The sequence below is a fragment of the Suillus bovinus genome (assembly GCF_016758785.1).
Source record: "Suillus bovinus strain UH-Sbo-P2 chromosome Unknown EDB93scaffold_1, whole genome shotgun sequence".
NCBI classification, from domain to species: domain Eukaryota; kingdom Fungi; phylum Basidiomycota; class Agaricomycetes; order Boletales; family Suillaceae; genus Suillus; species Suillus bovinus.
In genome coordinates, this window is record NW_024542057.1 from 264,617 (window position 1) to 279,654 (window position 15,038).

At 43.8% G+C, this 15,038-nt stretch overlaps 6 protein-coding genes across 6 annotated transcripts; 3 read left to right on the forward strand and 3 right to left on the reverse strand.

Annotated features, from left to right (window-relative positions):
* Position 1: 1 nt before the first annotated feature.
* On the reverse strand, positions 2-1,436 carry EDB93DRAFT_6021 (uncharacterized protein). Its single transcript, XM_041456833.1, has 4 exons — positions 1,237-1,436; positions 1,093-1,189; positions 937-1,044; positions 2-878 (listed from the first exon to the last, which is right to left on the reverse strand). The coding sequence occupies exons 1-4, from the start codon at positions 1,314-1,316 to the stop codon at positions 213-215; spliced, it is 951 nt and encodes a 316-aa protein (XP_041313401.1). The 5' UTR covers positions 1,317-1,436; the 3' UTR covers positions 2-212.
* Positions 1,437-6,787: 5,351 nt separating this feature from the next.
* Positions 6,788-7,135, forward strand: EDB93DRAFT_1065627 (uncharacterized protein; the record flags this gene model as incomplete). The annotated part of the gene is made up of 2 exons (XM_041444892.1): positions 6,788-7,057; positions 7,103-7,135. Coding segments are annotated over 2 exons (303 nt in total), but the record flags the coding sequence as incomplete, so codon positions are not given.
* A 3,141-nt stretch (positions 7,136-10,276) lies between these two features.
* Positions 10,277-10,564, forward strand: EDB93DRAFT_1074478 (uncharacterized protein; the record flags this gene model as incomplete). Its single annotated transcript, XM_041445097.1, has 1 exon — positions 10,277-10,564. One exon carries the CDS (start codon positions 10,277-10,279, stop codon positions 10,562-10,564), a length of 288 nt encoding a protein of 95 aa, XP_041313403.1.
* Positions 10,565-10,573: 9 nt separating this feature from the next.
* On the forward strand, positions 10,574-12,103 carry EDB93DRAFT_1236976 (uncharacterized protein; the record flags this gene model as incomplete). Its single annotated transcript, XM_041451365.1, has 4 exons — positions 10,574-10,658; positions 10,713-11,106; positions 11,258-11,549; positions 11,720-12,103. The coding sequence occupies 4 exons, from the start codon at positions 10,574-10,576 to the stop codon at positions 12,101-12,103; spliced, it is 1,155 nt and encodes a 384-aa protein (XP_041313404.1).
* Positions 12,104-12,611: 508 nt separating this feature from the next.
* On the reverse strand, positions 12,612-13,134 carry EDB93DRAFT_1244454 (uncharacterized protein; the record flags this gene model as incomplete). Its single annotated transcript, XM_041452215.1, has 2 exons — positions 12,612-12,999; positions 13,049-13,134. The coding sequence occupies 2 exons, from the start codon at positions 13,132-13,134 to the stop codon at positions 12,612-12,614; spliced, it is 474 nt and encodes a 157-aa protein (XP_041313405.1).
* Positions 13,135-14,175: 1,041 nt separating this feature from the next.
* On the reverse strand, positions 14,176-14,481 carry EDB93DRAFT_1045470 (uncharacterized protein; the record flags this gene model as incomplete). The annotated part of the gene is made up of 1 exon (XM_041444613.1): positions 14,176-14,481. A coding segment is annotated over one exon (306 nt), but the record flags the coding sequence as incomplete, so codon positions are not given.
* Positions 14,482-15,038: the final 557 nt, after the last annotated feature.

Here is a 15,038-nt window from a genome sequence, read left to right on the forward strand (position 1 = left end):
TCAAACATCTAGTTATGTTTGTATATTTATAACTAGTACCTTGCGGGGAATATCTCCTTCATGCTTGCAGAATGGCCATACGGGATAGATTGCGCTGGATATTCGTTGCACCAAGCCACTAAAAATTTTCCAACTACTTGTTAAAACCCAGTAATTGCTCGTGGACGATTGTGATTTCCTCCTGATGATGACAACCTCTAACTCGTGCTGTACTACTGCTCGCCGGATGCTTTTAGATTCCACGCTACATCGTCGTCCGTCGCGCAGGGTAGTGATCGCCCTTGACTACGTGCTTTGAGCGCATTCGGTGCCAATGACACAGAGAAGCCGCCAGGCTTTTTGGTTTTCATGTCTTTGCGTGCTGACATGAATGTAAGAATGGGGATCCTCCCCAGCAACTCCTGGTATCTCCTGCGCAACCATCGTCTTGGAAGAAAAGCACCAGATGTGTTCTTCGGCTTTGTTGTTAATCGAACCAGCTCCTCGAGGACAGTGGTATCGTAGAAGCCTATTTTCCGGACAACAGTCGCAGTACCCGAGTCGCTGCCTTCGTGGCCGTCTTCTCGAGAAGGCGAAACGGAGATCTGGAGAGGTGGAAGCACTTTCTTCCACTCTTGTCTGAAGTACTTCCAGCGAGCGTTTACTTCCCGGCGCTTACTGAAAGGACCTAGTATCTGGGCATCAGATGAATTAGGGTCTGCACGTTCGGGAAGTATTGGTGGGAAGCTGAGGTCGCCTGGTGCCAAAGGTCTTTTCCTGCGGGACAGACCCGAAGTGAGAAGTGCGGTAAGCTCTTGAGAGTATACGGGAGGGCGCGAGGATTCTTTGCCGGGGATGATTGGTGGAGGAAGTGTTGCGTTTGGGTCAGACAGTAAGGGCTACCGGAACGTCGTCAGGCGATCATGAGCAACGCAAACGGAGACTTGAACTCATCACCTCCATCAATTCCCACCTTAGCCTACCTACCCGACCGTAAGCGAGGTCCAGGATACGGTTAAAGGCATGGTGGTTGCCATTATTTGCTGCACGAAGTTGTTGTATGGTCTAGCCAGAAATAAGTTGAAATTCGGTGCTTGACCGAAGTAGCCTTACCTTTGAAACTCTCTTCAACTTACCCGTCCTGTGATCATCACATTTGGTCAGCAGCGCAGCGCGACAGTCATCCTCTGCCTTTAGACGGAAAAATCGACTACGAGCGATTAGCAATGCTTATACTGATCCGGAAATGAGCCTCACCGAAGGTAAGCATGGGGCAATCGTCTAATCTCATGAATATAGCTTTTGTATACCGACACAATTGGCTGTCGATGATTCATGACAATCAAACCTGCTTACCAGGCTCGAGACCAGCTTGGCTAACCGTAAGGCTTATGGAAAGTATATTAGGTCTAGTCTATCTAGAGTCTTGTCTGTGTCCAGTCTGGGGTGCCAGCCCGGAGCGGAGTTTAATTCCCAATCGGGACGTAGTATGACTCAGCTTTATCGTTGAACGATCCCTGTTTGGTAATTGATATAACTCTCCATCTCGCACTCTCTGAGTCGAGTTGGTCATCGAAACGTGAAAATTGGATCACAATTTATAGTTTTTGTTTTATATTCCCACATATATTACTATCATTGGGCCAGAGTTGCAAAATAGTAGAGAGTTGCAAAATGCCTCATAGCACACGCAACAACACATATTAAGCTATCTACTGTTAGACATAGGACCTTCTAACATATATTCACAGTACAGTATTTTTGTTTTATAAAAATAAAGATGAGGAATGCGTACAGCTTCAAATCTATCATTCAAAGTTGCCTTTTTTCATGTAGAATAGTCAGGTGAAAGCAAAAATCTCAACCAAAAAATGATTTTTTTTCTTCTACATACACTTTACAACTATGCTCACCTTATGAGAATTTTTTCAGTGAGAATGAAGCACAGTTGCTGTTGTTATCGACAATGCAAGCATTGACATCAGAGAATGATCAAGCATGACAACTTGGAATGGAGAACTAAATTTGAGTGCGGTAGTTTTTATTCTAAGAAAAAGCAAGGCACGAGCACGTGCCTAGAATGTAGTCTATGTAGGAACCGAGTAAGCTTGAAGCAACTGCCCTTATCTTCTCGCTACCACCAACCTGGCGCTAGCCTTCCCACATAGTTTATTCGCTAGTCGCCTCTACACAAGCTACCATTCTTCTCTAACAAAACTGTGTTCTGCATATGTCTTGACTTTCCACTGACCCGAACTTGGAACAGTGTCCAGATTTTACTTCGGGCACCTTTCAAGCCAGTCGCACACCGCTACTCGGGCCCACCATGGACGATGCTCAAGCAGCTATCATTTTGCATACCATCTGGACAGCCACCAACAACACCCTATGCCAACAATGGCAACAACAACTTAATGAGGATGTGCTACAAACTGCTGAACAGCATCGTCTCCTTGCAGCAGCTGAGGAACAGCACCTCGCAGCTCAAAAATTGCAAGATGCTGTCATTGCCGAAGAAGACCAGAAAAAGAACCGCATTCATCACATTCCTATCCCCAACCGTCCACATCCTACTCGAGCCACAGAACATGTGTTAGTATCTGATTTTGCACTTTGAAAACTTGACAAAGCGCAGTTCGTTGAACTGTATTACTGGACTAACAAAGCTCTTGTGGACACCAGGCTCGATTTTCGCACCATTGACAATGACAGCATGGTCCCCACTGCCGCTGCGGACGGTACCACCATTTGGACTGCTGCCAGCGCTGCTCATCCTGCAGCTGGTGTAATTGCAGACCGTCTTCTTGACCCTCTTGACTTCGCACATGCTGTTCCTTGCTTCATTACCTCTCTCGAACGATGCAGGGGGGAGAAATCACATATTTTCATGTTAGCGAACTTCTTTGGAGCTCTCATGACCCATCGCTACTGGTCATCTGAAAATATGTTAGAAAGGCATGCACTCTTAGCTTATGAGGAAAAACAACAGCAGGCATGGCACCAAGCTATTCCTCAACCAACAGGTGCTTGGAACATCTCCATTCTTGATGAAGTTGAAATATCACGCACATTTGACCGTCTTTACCATGTCGAACGAGCTCGTGCTGACAAAGAGTTTGACTCCAAGGTGCGTTGCAAACATTTTATTATGTAACTAGGATTCACAACTGACTATTTTGTTTCTCCCTACATTCATTGTGCATGCATACACTTGGTGTGTACATCGAACCTTTCGGTTCGCTATTTGCGTTGTGCGATATGCGATATGCGATTTACAACATGCGATACATGATATATGATATATGATGTATGTTATATAATGTGTACTATCCAATTGTTATCCCTGCATTACACACTTCAATTTGAATTTTCATCATCAGCAGTTACAGAGCCTTAGCCTTAGATCTGTGGGGGATGATATCCCACTCTGGGCAGTCACAGCGAGACAGACACTCACCGCTGCCTCCCTCCTTGGAATGGAGGTCTGCTAGTGTTGATTGCAAATGCTCAATGTCTCCTGCATCTAGTAACACAAAGAACGCTCATGGTGGAAAGACTTCCACCCCTTTGTCGTCGGGTTTTTCCAATGGCACACATGGTCAATGCCCTCCCACTGGGTGCGGGATCTATCTTTTCCACTGGAAAAACTGTAAACTTTTTAAAGGAAAAGGTCAAAATTTATCTGGCATTTAATCTGCCTAAAAATGATGAAACAAGATCATGATGTTCTTGTAAATTTCCAATGGAGCAAACTGTAAACAAATAAAAAATTTGTGGTTTCAATTTCTTCATGATATATCAGGTGACAATTTTAGAATAATGTTCACCTTTGTGACACAACAAAATACTATACAAATTAGAAGCAACATGGGGTATGATTTGTTTTGAAAAAGTGTATCAGAAAAATTGAATAGAGAAATCAAAGCTTTTTGTATCATGTGTTTCATGGAAAAAAGCAGACAAAATCAGGACCACAGAACCATTTAAATTTTTCCCAATATTGTCAGGAAAGAAAATGAAAACAAGATTGTGACCTTCTGTCACAATGAATATAATGTTTTATCAATGGCAATACTGGGGACAACTTGAGAGCCAAATTTCTACATTTGTCTCATATTTAGACATGAGAAAAACAAAAAAGTAATTGAACAAAACAAATCATGAATGTGGTTTCCGATATGTCCAGAGTTTGTTTGCAATACAAAATAAGAAAAAATTGAAGTAAATATTAGGAACAGAGGGTTTGTGAATGATGAATGGTCCACTGACTGGTCAAAATTGCAATGTCCAATATCAATGTTTAATGTTCAATGTTCAATGTCCAAGTCCAATGTCTCATATCCGAGTCCAATGCCCAATATTTAATGCCCAATGTCCAAATCCAATGTCTGAGGTCAATCTCCAATGTCCGAGTCCAATGTCCAATGTCCAATGTCCAAATCCAATGTCCTAAGTCAATGTCTAATGTCCGAGGTCAATGTCCAATGTCCGAGGCCAATGCCCAATGTCCAATATCCAAATCCAATGTCCAAGTCCAATGTCCAATGTCCCCGTTCAACGTTCCAACTCATATTTCAATGTCCAAGTCAATGTCCGAGCTCAATGTCCAGTGTCCCCGTTCAACGTTCCGACTCATATTTCAATGTCCAAGTCAATGTCCAAGCCCAATGTCCAATATCAGAGTCTAATGCCCAATGTCCAAATCCAATGTCCAAGTCCAATGTCCAATGTCTGAGGCCAATGTCCAATGTTTGAGTCCAATGCCCAAAGTTCAAATCCAATGTCCAAGGTCAATATCCAATGCCCAATGTCCAAATCCAATGTCTGAGGTCAATGTCCAATATCAGAGTCCAATGCCCAATGTTCAAATCCAATGTCCAAATTCAATGTCCAAATTCAATGTCCAAGTCCAATGTCCAATGTCCACTGTTAAAATCCAATGTTTGAGTCCAATATCCAATGTCCAAATCCAATGTGCGAGTTCAATGTCCAATGTCCAAGTCCAATGTCCAAGGTCAATGACCAATGTCTGAGTCCAATGCCCAATGTCCAAGCCAATGTCCAAATCAAATGTCTGAGGTCAATGTCCAATGTCCAATGTCCAATGTTGTCATGAGTACCTTTAACAAACCATTATTCTTTCTTGAATCTTCCTAAGCGTCAATACACAGCGCCTAAGTCAAACCCTAACCCTACCCCGAAAGCATCTACCAGTTCAGAAATACCTTTAGTGCCCACGACACATGTCTTCGATGTGACTGATGAAGAAGACGAGTTCTTTGATTGTGAATAGATTAGATTAGATATGATAAGATAAGATATGGTCACGTGATGCTTCTTTAATATTCCACGATGTTCTATGGTACAATTCCCTTTCCCTTTTTATGATTGGCTAGTAGTTGTATCTCAGTTTCAATCTCAGTTTCAATAGTTGTATATAGGTAGCATGTCTTGGTCGATAGTTCTTTAGTTCAAACCTCTTGTATCTACAACTGTAGCAATCCAAGACATACTTGCTCTTTTCCTCTTGTCCGATAACCTTAGTCGAGTCCTAGTCTCTGCCCAAGCGTTAGTTTGTTATTTGGGTTGTGACAAATGTCCCCGTTCAATGTTCCAATTCATATTTCAATGTCCAAGTCAAATGTCCAATGCCCAATGTCCAATATCCGAGTCCAATGCCCAATGTCTGAATCCAATATCAAATGTCCAAGTTCAATGTCCAATGTCCAAATCCAATGTCTGAGGTCAATGTCCAATGTCCGACTCCAATGTCCCAGTTCAATGTTCTAACTCATATTTCAATGTCCAAGTCCAATGTCCAAACCCATGGACATTGGACATTGGATATGGAACTCAGACATTGAACATTGGACTCAGACATTGGACATTGAACCTGGACATTGAATCTTGAATTTAGACATTATATATTACCTTGGACATTGGAGTTGGACATTAGGCATTCAATTGGGACATTGGACATTCAACCCAGACATTGGACTTGGACATTGGAAGACATTGGGCATTGGACTCGGATATTGGACATTGGACTTGGACATTGGAAATTGACCTTGGACATTGGATTTGGACATTAGGCATTGGACTCGGACATTGGACTTGGACATTGGATTTGGACATTGGGCATTAGCATCTCAGGCAGCACCTTTCAGTGCCTATAAGGGGTCTATCAGACCCAGTTTCTATGTTATGGGAAACTAGTCTAAGAGACCCACCCTCCCGCTATCTAATTATAGCTCATGGCCTCGTATTCCCTTGTGGACCTCCAGTACCTCCCTTCGAGCCTCCAGCACCCTCCTTCGAGCCTCCTTTAGCTGTTCTCGACCCTCCAGTGCCCCTCCCATACCTCCTCCATTGCCTCCACAGAACCTTCCCATCCCTCTTGCGCCTCTAGAATACCCAGAAACCCTCTAACGACACCACTTGTGGACCTCTAGAAACATGACCCATACCTCCGACACCTCCGTCGCGTGCTTTCCCCAAACTTAGTTTTGGAATCTTGTTGATACCTTCTTTGGGGTGGTAAGTCCTTCTCTTCTCACCTCCTATGATGTATTCCTCGACACTCCATTCCACTCGCAAAGCTCAACTCTCATCTTCAGGGCTAGGCCACCACTTTGTAAGCCCAAGGAAAGCTCGAGACAAATGAAAAACACAAACATTGGTCAGGATACTGGGCATGGAGCCAAAGCATCATTGACTCCTAGCTGAAATGCAGCAACTCATGAATCCGCATTGCAGAGAATCAGAGTCGCAGTTATTATCTGATCCTGCTCATACTGCAGTTCAAAATGATGAGGCTGTGGACCAATGTGAAACTGCTTACAAGGCCGCTGATGGTAAGAAGCAGAAAGCTGCGAGAGATAACTTCAATTACACAGGGATCATGGCATTAATTTGTCGTCATGACATCCCATTGTTTTTTGCCAACATAGATTCTCCTGGAGAACAACAGAAGTATTCGGTAGCTCTTCTCCAGCACTTATTTTCATTGCTCCTGCATGAGGCAACAGTTGTTGCTTTGTATGACATTGGTTGTGTTCTAGCACACTCACTTGCAAAGGTATGCTATCAGTCATGTTTGGATTGCTTGCTCACATCTCTCAAGTATGATATCCTTCCCAAGAGCATCACCACATGACTCTGTTTTGCAACAACCGCAATGCATGCTTATGGGCATGAGTGGGCGTTGTAAAGAGTAGATCTGGGCTGGGCTCTACTGAATGTGAGTCCCTAGTCCTGAGAGATGCGAGTATGCTTCATCCCAAGAGACAACCTAAGAACTACCTTGATAATGCAAGGGAGGTCTTATACAGTTAGAGAGTAGACAAGATATTGGAAGAAAACCTTTTTAATGTTCGTCCGTAGTTCCGAGACTACTTCCGAAGTACCGAGAAACTCGTCCAATGTGACCGAAGGTTGTCCAAGGCTGCAAAAGTGTTGTCCAAAGTAGCACGATGCCTTCCGAGGCTTGCGAAGACTGTCTGAAGGTCTATATATGTCGGTGTGTCGATGTGTCAGTATGTCGGTGTGTCAAATAACAGTATAAGACTTTGCGAAACGTCCGAAGTCTGGAACAACACTAATCTATCGGAACTCAAGAATAAACGAAGTGCAAAATTGGCAGCGGTCTAGCCAAACAATTGTTCCGAATGAACAAGGATCAATTGCGCAGTTTACGATTATACCGAGGTGACTCTACTAATTACTATTCAAAGTACAGGAAGTGAAGTGTCCTATCAGTAGCCAGCGAGCGAGATTATATCCTACTTCCATGAGAGGCCGGAATCCATAGGCGAAACTAGTAGCGAGATAAGCAAGTCCAAACCTATGTAATAAGCTGTGAGGCGTGCAGGAATGCAAGTATACATGTAATAAGCTGTGATGTGTACTGCTTATATGTATTCCGAGGCTCCCGACAGGATGCCGATGGAATTGTTATCCATGTAGCACTAAGACGTAGTCAACATATAGTTAGAATAAAGGAAAACGCACCAGTGAAGTCAAAAGGACGAGGATAGGACATGGTATGGTAACTTGCAAGGTTCGGACAGGTCTCGGAACATGAGAACTGCCTGCAGAAGGTTCGGACAAGTGCACGTGGCCTTCGGAAGGTCAAGGGAGGTCGGGGAATGGTATGAACGTAGGTGTTGGATTGCCTGGTTCCAAGCCCAGCACCGCGATCATTGTTACAGCGTGTCAACTTGTCTATAACCCACGTATGTGTGTTGGGCTTGGCCTATCCGATGGGGAAGGCACAGAGCGTCTTTGGTCGTGCTTTGTGTGCCTGATTGGCATTGAGAGGACTTCTTCTGTATGTCTCCCATCAATTTCATTATAACCTATTTAAGCGAAACCTTCTTTAGTGTCAACATTGCCTCTGGCTTATTGACTGACAAGCCACAGCCATAGGGTCTGAAATGCGAGCCAATCTGGGGGATTGGATTAAATGTTGTCTTCTTAGATAGATGATCTATAGATGAACACCTACAAAATCAAATATCTCCACGGTCAGCGATTCAGACAAATACCAATGACTGATAACGTGGTCATTCGTGGGTGGCCTGTCAGTATATCCAAGCTACGGTCAGACAAAGGTACTCTATGATATCAGTATAGAAACACTAGTCAACCCAGCGGTATGGTGTTGACAAAAAGAAGCAAGAAACAGAAAAAAACTAAGACTAAGCACAATCACTGGTGCTAAACAGAAATGGTAACTAAAACTAGGCACAATCAATGGTGCTATATTCTAAACTTACTGTGAAACAATCGTGCGAAGATGTATTGGTCACTCCCACAGCGCAAACAGGTAGGATCAAAGGTCAAGACTTGTCAAAAGCTTCTGTAGAACTCTTAGCCTAATATTGAATCTGCTGCCAAGGAACTCACAATGAGTATTAAACAGAATCAGAAACGGACGTCCTTGGATTTCAATACCAAGTCCCCTATTCAATAGCTGAAGCCTATCTGACAAATAACAATCCTGGCTCAGTATACTACTCAGATGTGTGAGGTCAAGCGGACAATAATCAGCTCCTGAAGTCTCCCCACTAAGCTACTCTGAGCCTTTAGCGGACGTAGAGACAACACGAAGAATCCAAAGATAAGGCTCGAATGTATTCGCTACAATCAAAAGTACGTTAGTATCAGCAGCAAGAAACAAACACTCAGAATATATTCGCTAAAATCTATAACACGTTAGTGACACAACAATAAACAAGCACTCAGACTGTTAGCTTTCAATGGGTAGAGAGAGTGAAACAGATAGAGTGAAACAGAACCCAGACTAGTGAAACAGAGATAAGGAAATAGATCCCAAACTAAAAGAAATAGATCCCAGATAAAATGAAATAGATCCCAATCCTAGAGAAACAGATAGAGAGATAGAGACAGAGACATGCGCACACAAACACAAACACTCAGAAAAACAAGAGATTTCTCAAAACAAATAACCAGGCCTTGCAGGTTGTTAAGCACAGTGAGCTCAATGGCTCCTACTGTCTCATCAATGTACCTGATAATGTTGAACAACTCTTCGTGGTTGTTGCTGATGCTGATCACACACAAACCTCACTCGCAATTTTATTAAGGGTGACTCTGGAAGTCAGATTGATTGCATTCCAGGCCAAAACGGAGGTCCTTATATAGACAAATCTATGTGGCTGTGCTAATTTACTCCCGCATACCTAGGTATATTCAATTTTTGTTTTCTCACATATCTAGATATACTACATTATTTGTCATAGATCATAATACCCGTGTGAATCGTACATAGGTGAACATGATTTGTCAGGCTTAGTCATAGATCAGCTAACTGTGGTAAGAGAACATGGTTTACATAATATGTTGAAACTTGTTTGTATTTGGTGTTATTTAGAGACGTAGCATATGTCATAAAGCAAAACCGGGTAACACGTGTATTTAAAGTTTCCTGGAAGTTCCCGCAAACAAACATACGTGGAAAGTATTTTTCATGGAAGCTTCAGATGCGTGAGAATCTAGCTGAGTCATCTTCGAGCCAAATAACACAAAATTCATTCCATGCAAAATTCCCGAAAAATATTCACTAACACCGCATGGTCATGCACCGGACCAGTTTGGTGCAGGTCAACGTTGCCTCAGATGTGGTATCAAAGAGCAAGGGTCGGCAGCACAAGGTATGCTAGGCCGATGTGAAATCCCTGTCGACGAATTACAGTCTCAGTGGTCCCATCAACGGCATTCACAGTTATCTATACGTGTTCATGAGTAATTTATTATAGCTCATGAGTATTGATAAATGATCTTCCAAGATGCTCCGGCTCACCTCAAGAGAGAGCTGGACACGGTATTAGCCCTGCAGGCAGATCTAGATGTGTCGGATAGAGCTCTGCAGACTACCAGAGCAATGTTAGAGAAAGAATCGGCCTCTGATGACACATTAGAAGCTCTACAGAATCTGGAGAAGGGACACGATCGACTAATGGACAAAGTCGAGGCTCTTTACTCGTCTCTAAATGTCCACGACAGGTTCCCTGAACTTCAAGGGGTGAATCTCGATTTTGTTCGTACTCTTCTGATGGCATGAGACCTCAAGATGAACATATGTAAATGTGCCATTGCAAGCTTCTTCGAATGGGACAAGCTTGACCGCGCTGTTGGAGGCACCCAACAAGCTTTAGGTAAGTCTGAACCTTTTTGTTAACTCTGACAGTATCTTTTATAATTACACACAGGCACTAAACTCCATCAACATACACATAAAGCTATAGCGAAGCGCCAACCTGCCCTCATGACCGCCATCCAAAAATTCAACACCTACTGTGAACAGTTAGAGTTCCTATATGACCCGAGTTGGGGGATTCCGCTGCCTGCCCCTCTTCCAACAAAACTTACGGAACTACGCAGTGACCCCAGGTTGATGGAAGATGTATGGATTACACCATCAGTAGGAGAAGTTCCCCAATGGTTGGAGGACTCAAATGTCAGGGATGGTATACGTGCACTTTTAAAGTGGGATCAATGTGAAGAAGAGCAGATACGCCTCAGTATAGAGGCTGATAATCTCTGTCTTTTCTTCAGTGATGAGCTGTCAGCGCTTGAACTCGCTCTTCGGTTGCCAGACAGGGAGTTAATTTGATTCTTCTCACAACCTTCTGCTAATGTGTAATCTAATGTTAGGTGAACTGTTTACTGTTCCATTACAGCAACGGCATGCTAATTTTTTCTGATTTCAATCTCGATGGTCCAATTCCTTAGCTTCTCCGGCCTCCTTCGCCAGCCAAGCCAACAAAGCACTGGATATTGCTACTACCCTCTCGGGAGCCTCCCGCAGCACAACACTTCTTTCTATCAATGCTGAATCACTTACAGCGCCAGATCCTGAAGGTGGGGATGAATTCCCTGTTGCTGATCCTGACCATCCCATGGCTATTAATTCTGAACAAGCAGCACTTGCAGACGTTCTAGAGGGTCAAATGGGCGTGCTGGAGTTGGGTGATGAAGATGATGATAATGACTCAACAGATTATGCGCGTGGAGCTAATGTCATTATTCATTGGGATCTTCCTGAGGTACGTCAATGTTTAATGTCAGGAATGTAACATTGACTAGTACCATAGAATCTTCTTATGGATGACTTTAATGTTCCATTGCACGTTCCAATGCGTGAGCCTGGCATTCTCATACCTGGCAAAATTGTCACCCGAGTACACCTAGCTCACACAATGGTATCCCTCATCAGATATTTGACCCTAAGGATATCGGCTTCCTTAGTTCTCCCACAGCACGCCTGAATGATGTGTGCATCAACAGCTGCACTATACTTCTCTGGCATTCTCAACTCACGACATCAGGTGCACAATGTGCAATTCTCTCAACCCACAATCTTCCTCGAATTCATTACAATGTGCCGGACGATGTCATCTGGCGCAATTCATCATGGGTTTGTTATTGGGAAAAGGACATCTGGGTGCTTCCCATTCATCATCCGTCGGGCATTGGGCACTGGGTGCTATGTGTCATCTGGCTGTCCAACAAAGAACTTCATCTTTTTGATAGCCTTGGTAATAGGCAGCCTTGGCAAAATGATGTTAAAGTGGGTTCAATTTTCGTACTTTGCATTTGACTGATCAGATCTGGATCTCAAAGGATATAATGAGACTAATCGCTCGGTTCCTTGTTATCACGCGCCAACATGACCACCATTGAATGTGAGTTTCACACTCTACTCTCACAACTTTTCCAACCACTTCGTATTATTTTAGGTCTAATGCCTTCAGAATAATGATTTTGACTGTGGTATATGGGTTTTAGCGACAATTTTTGCCATCATACGCGGGAAACATATTACAGGAGTACACGAGCAGGACATGGACAATCTGCAACATTTTCTCCGGACTATGGTTCTTGCGTTACCCGTTTACAGATATGATTTGAAGTAGAGTAGTACAATGACAGTATGGATTCTGCCCAGTAACTAGCAAATCAACCTCCTCCTGATAACCTAAGATCCTCCATGCTACCCCCTGGCAGTAGCACTCAGCCATAAGCTTGTGTCTTGTACATACCTGCGGGTGGTTAGCGACATGAGCATTCAAGTCATCCCAGCCTTCAAGCAACCTCTTCTGTGCATCTCAGAGCTCCTTCAAAACTTCAGATATTTCTCCTGCACCATACGTAGCTGCATGATGGGCTCGAGATTCCCTTTCCATGTGCAAATTATGACCATGCATCATGTCAAAGAGAATCTGTGTGAAACACTGTTCTTCTGGTGAGTCGGATGGAGGCAGAGAATTGTAAGGTGGGGCTTTGTCCCACTGAGAGAGATCCGAAACATCAATTAAGTCAGAACCATTGAGTGATCGGTAAAAGAGATCGGAATTGGGAAGAGGAAGATTGGCAAACTGCAAGATAGAATAAGGTAGAGGGTTGTGTAGGTCCTTCGAGGTTGTATGAGGTCCACATTGACCATGACATTTAGTGTAGGCACGAGCATTCTGAGCTTGTCGAATGAGTTTGCCTCTGAAAAACATATCAATAGCAGTTGCAAATAACACTGAATGATAATCACTGTTTTGACTGCAAATATAATGGCGTATGTCGATGAGCAGCTGCCATTTTTTCTTCTAATGTGAAGTACTTGGCTCGGTGGCCCATGGTTAGGTTTATTGGATAAATAGTCAAAGCCAACCAAAGTTGACATGAACATCTGCGCACTGTACTGCAGCTACTACTGCCTAGTTACTGTTGAAATGTAATATGGCCATCCACAATGAAGTTCTTGTTAAAATATTTGCATGAGCATGATGGGGCGTACTGCTAGCGTCAACAAGGCCAGTCCAGACAATGAGATCAGCAGTCAATGGCTGTACATATGTCTTTTCAACTAAGTACTATTTGTATTTTCAATCTTATTGGTTCATTTGAACATTAACCCTCTTGAGAGCCACCTTGCAACCCTCTTGACATCAATGCAGAGGTATATATCAGAGAAGAGGTCACAAACCCTTGCTGGAGGATTGAAATCATGGAACACCTCCAGAATCACGAACCCATCCACTATTAGCCTATCAGACATATTAAGGTCAAACTTTTTCATAAAAAAAGGTAGACACGATCATTCTAACACTAAGGTATGGTTTGCGAATCCCCACCAGATGATGGTCACGGGTAGAGTATAGGATCAGTCCTATTGTACATCACACCGAGCGCAACTTCTCTGAGCCCCACTTTACTTAACTTAAACAGGATGCAAAAAGCTCATCCACCTCCACCTCATCTCTGTCTTCCTCACAGGCAGCCCCATCAGGATATTGTGAGCCTTGTTCAATGCAGGATATCTGTGGAATGAACTTATTGATGATGGGCTCTACCTACCAGTAGCTGGCCTTGTTTTAGATTGGATTTTGACCTCCAGGAGGGTGAGGGAAGCGGGACTTCGACAAATACCCTGCATCTCTGCCAACGACACATTGCATGAGCCACCACAGGAGCTCATGTGCCAGACAGTGGCCCAGGAGCAGGACACTTTGCAGAAGACGATGTGAGTTTTCATCCATAAGACAGTGGCCCAGGAGCAGGACACTTTGCAGGAGACAATATAAGTTTTCATCCACAAGACAGTGGCCCAGGAGCAGGACATCGTGCAGGAGATGATGCAGGAGATGTTTCAGGAGAGCTGTGGTTTGATTCAAAGCAAGGAAGACCCCGCCAATCAGACCGACCATCAGCATACCAACGCCACCCATGGGTATGGTCAGAATGAGGTGCAGGCGCTTCCCCAATGATAACAGGGCTGTGGGAGGCCATGAGATTTGTGAGGGTGCTTTGCTTGGTGATGGTTTTGATGGTAAGTAGGTTGTTCTTGAGAGCATCCGCCAAGATCTGGTGCTCACAAAGCAAGAGCTGGTGTATCCCTTTCCTCTTTATGAGAGTCAGGTGTTTCTCACTGGGCATCAGGACATTTTCAGGATAGTGCTGGAGGACATAACCGCGACGGGCTAGCTCTCTTGGTAGGAGCTTCCATGGAAACATCTCTCCTGGTCCTTCAAGCTTCCCTGCTTCACTCTTAGCAAAAGTTCTAAGAGACGCTAACATCAAACTCACCAAGCAACACTGATAGCCCACCAACAATACATGGTATGCCATCAAGGCTTCTCCATTCGTCAGGGTCGCTCACTTCCCTGCTTCTCCAGCCACCTTTTCAACACCATCTCCACTGGCAAGTTGTTTCGTCCTGCGATGCATTCAAGAAGAGAGTCTAGTTTAGCAAAATCCATTGCAAGGTATAGATGAGTGGTAGAGGAGGATTGCGGCCATTGCAGATAAGACTAATCAGTGTAGCCTTCGATCACAGGAAGGCCATGGAGTGAGGCTCAACATTGATAACACCTGTGTGCAATTTTGATGAGTTTCGTTAAAATTTGGTAGGCGCATGTGACCAAAAAGAAAAATCAGAAGAACATGGTCACCAGGGAGGCTCGTAGAAACTTTTGAGAAACTATCGACCGGTCTAGGGCCTCAAGGCCTCATACTGCATCTACTACATCATGGTTATTCAA

What these genes read in the sequence shown, in the direction of transcription:
- EDB93DRAFT_6021 (XM_041456833.1), bottom strand. Translation starts at nt 1,316, where the DNA reads ATGAATCATCGACAGCCAATTGTGTCGGTATACAAAAGCTATATTCAT. An exon ending in TTGCCCCATGCTTACCTTCG is followed by an intron (nt 1,190 to 1,236) that starts GTGAGGCTCATT and finishes AATCGCTCGTAG; the next exon opens with TCGATTTTTCCGTCTAAAGG. An exon ending in AGTTGAAGAGAGTTTCAAAG is followed by an intron (nt 1,045 to 1,092) that starts GTAAGGCTACTT and finishes ATTTCTGGCTAG; the next exon opens with ACCATACAACAACTTCGTGC.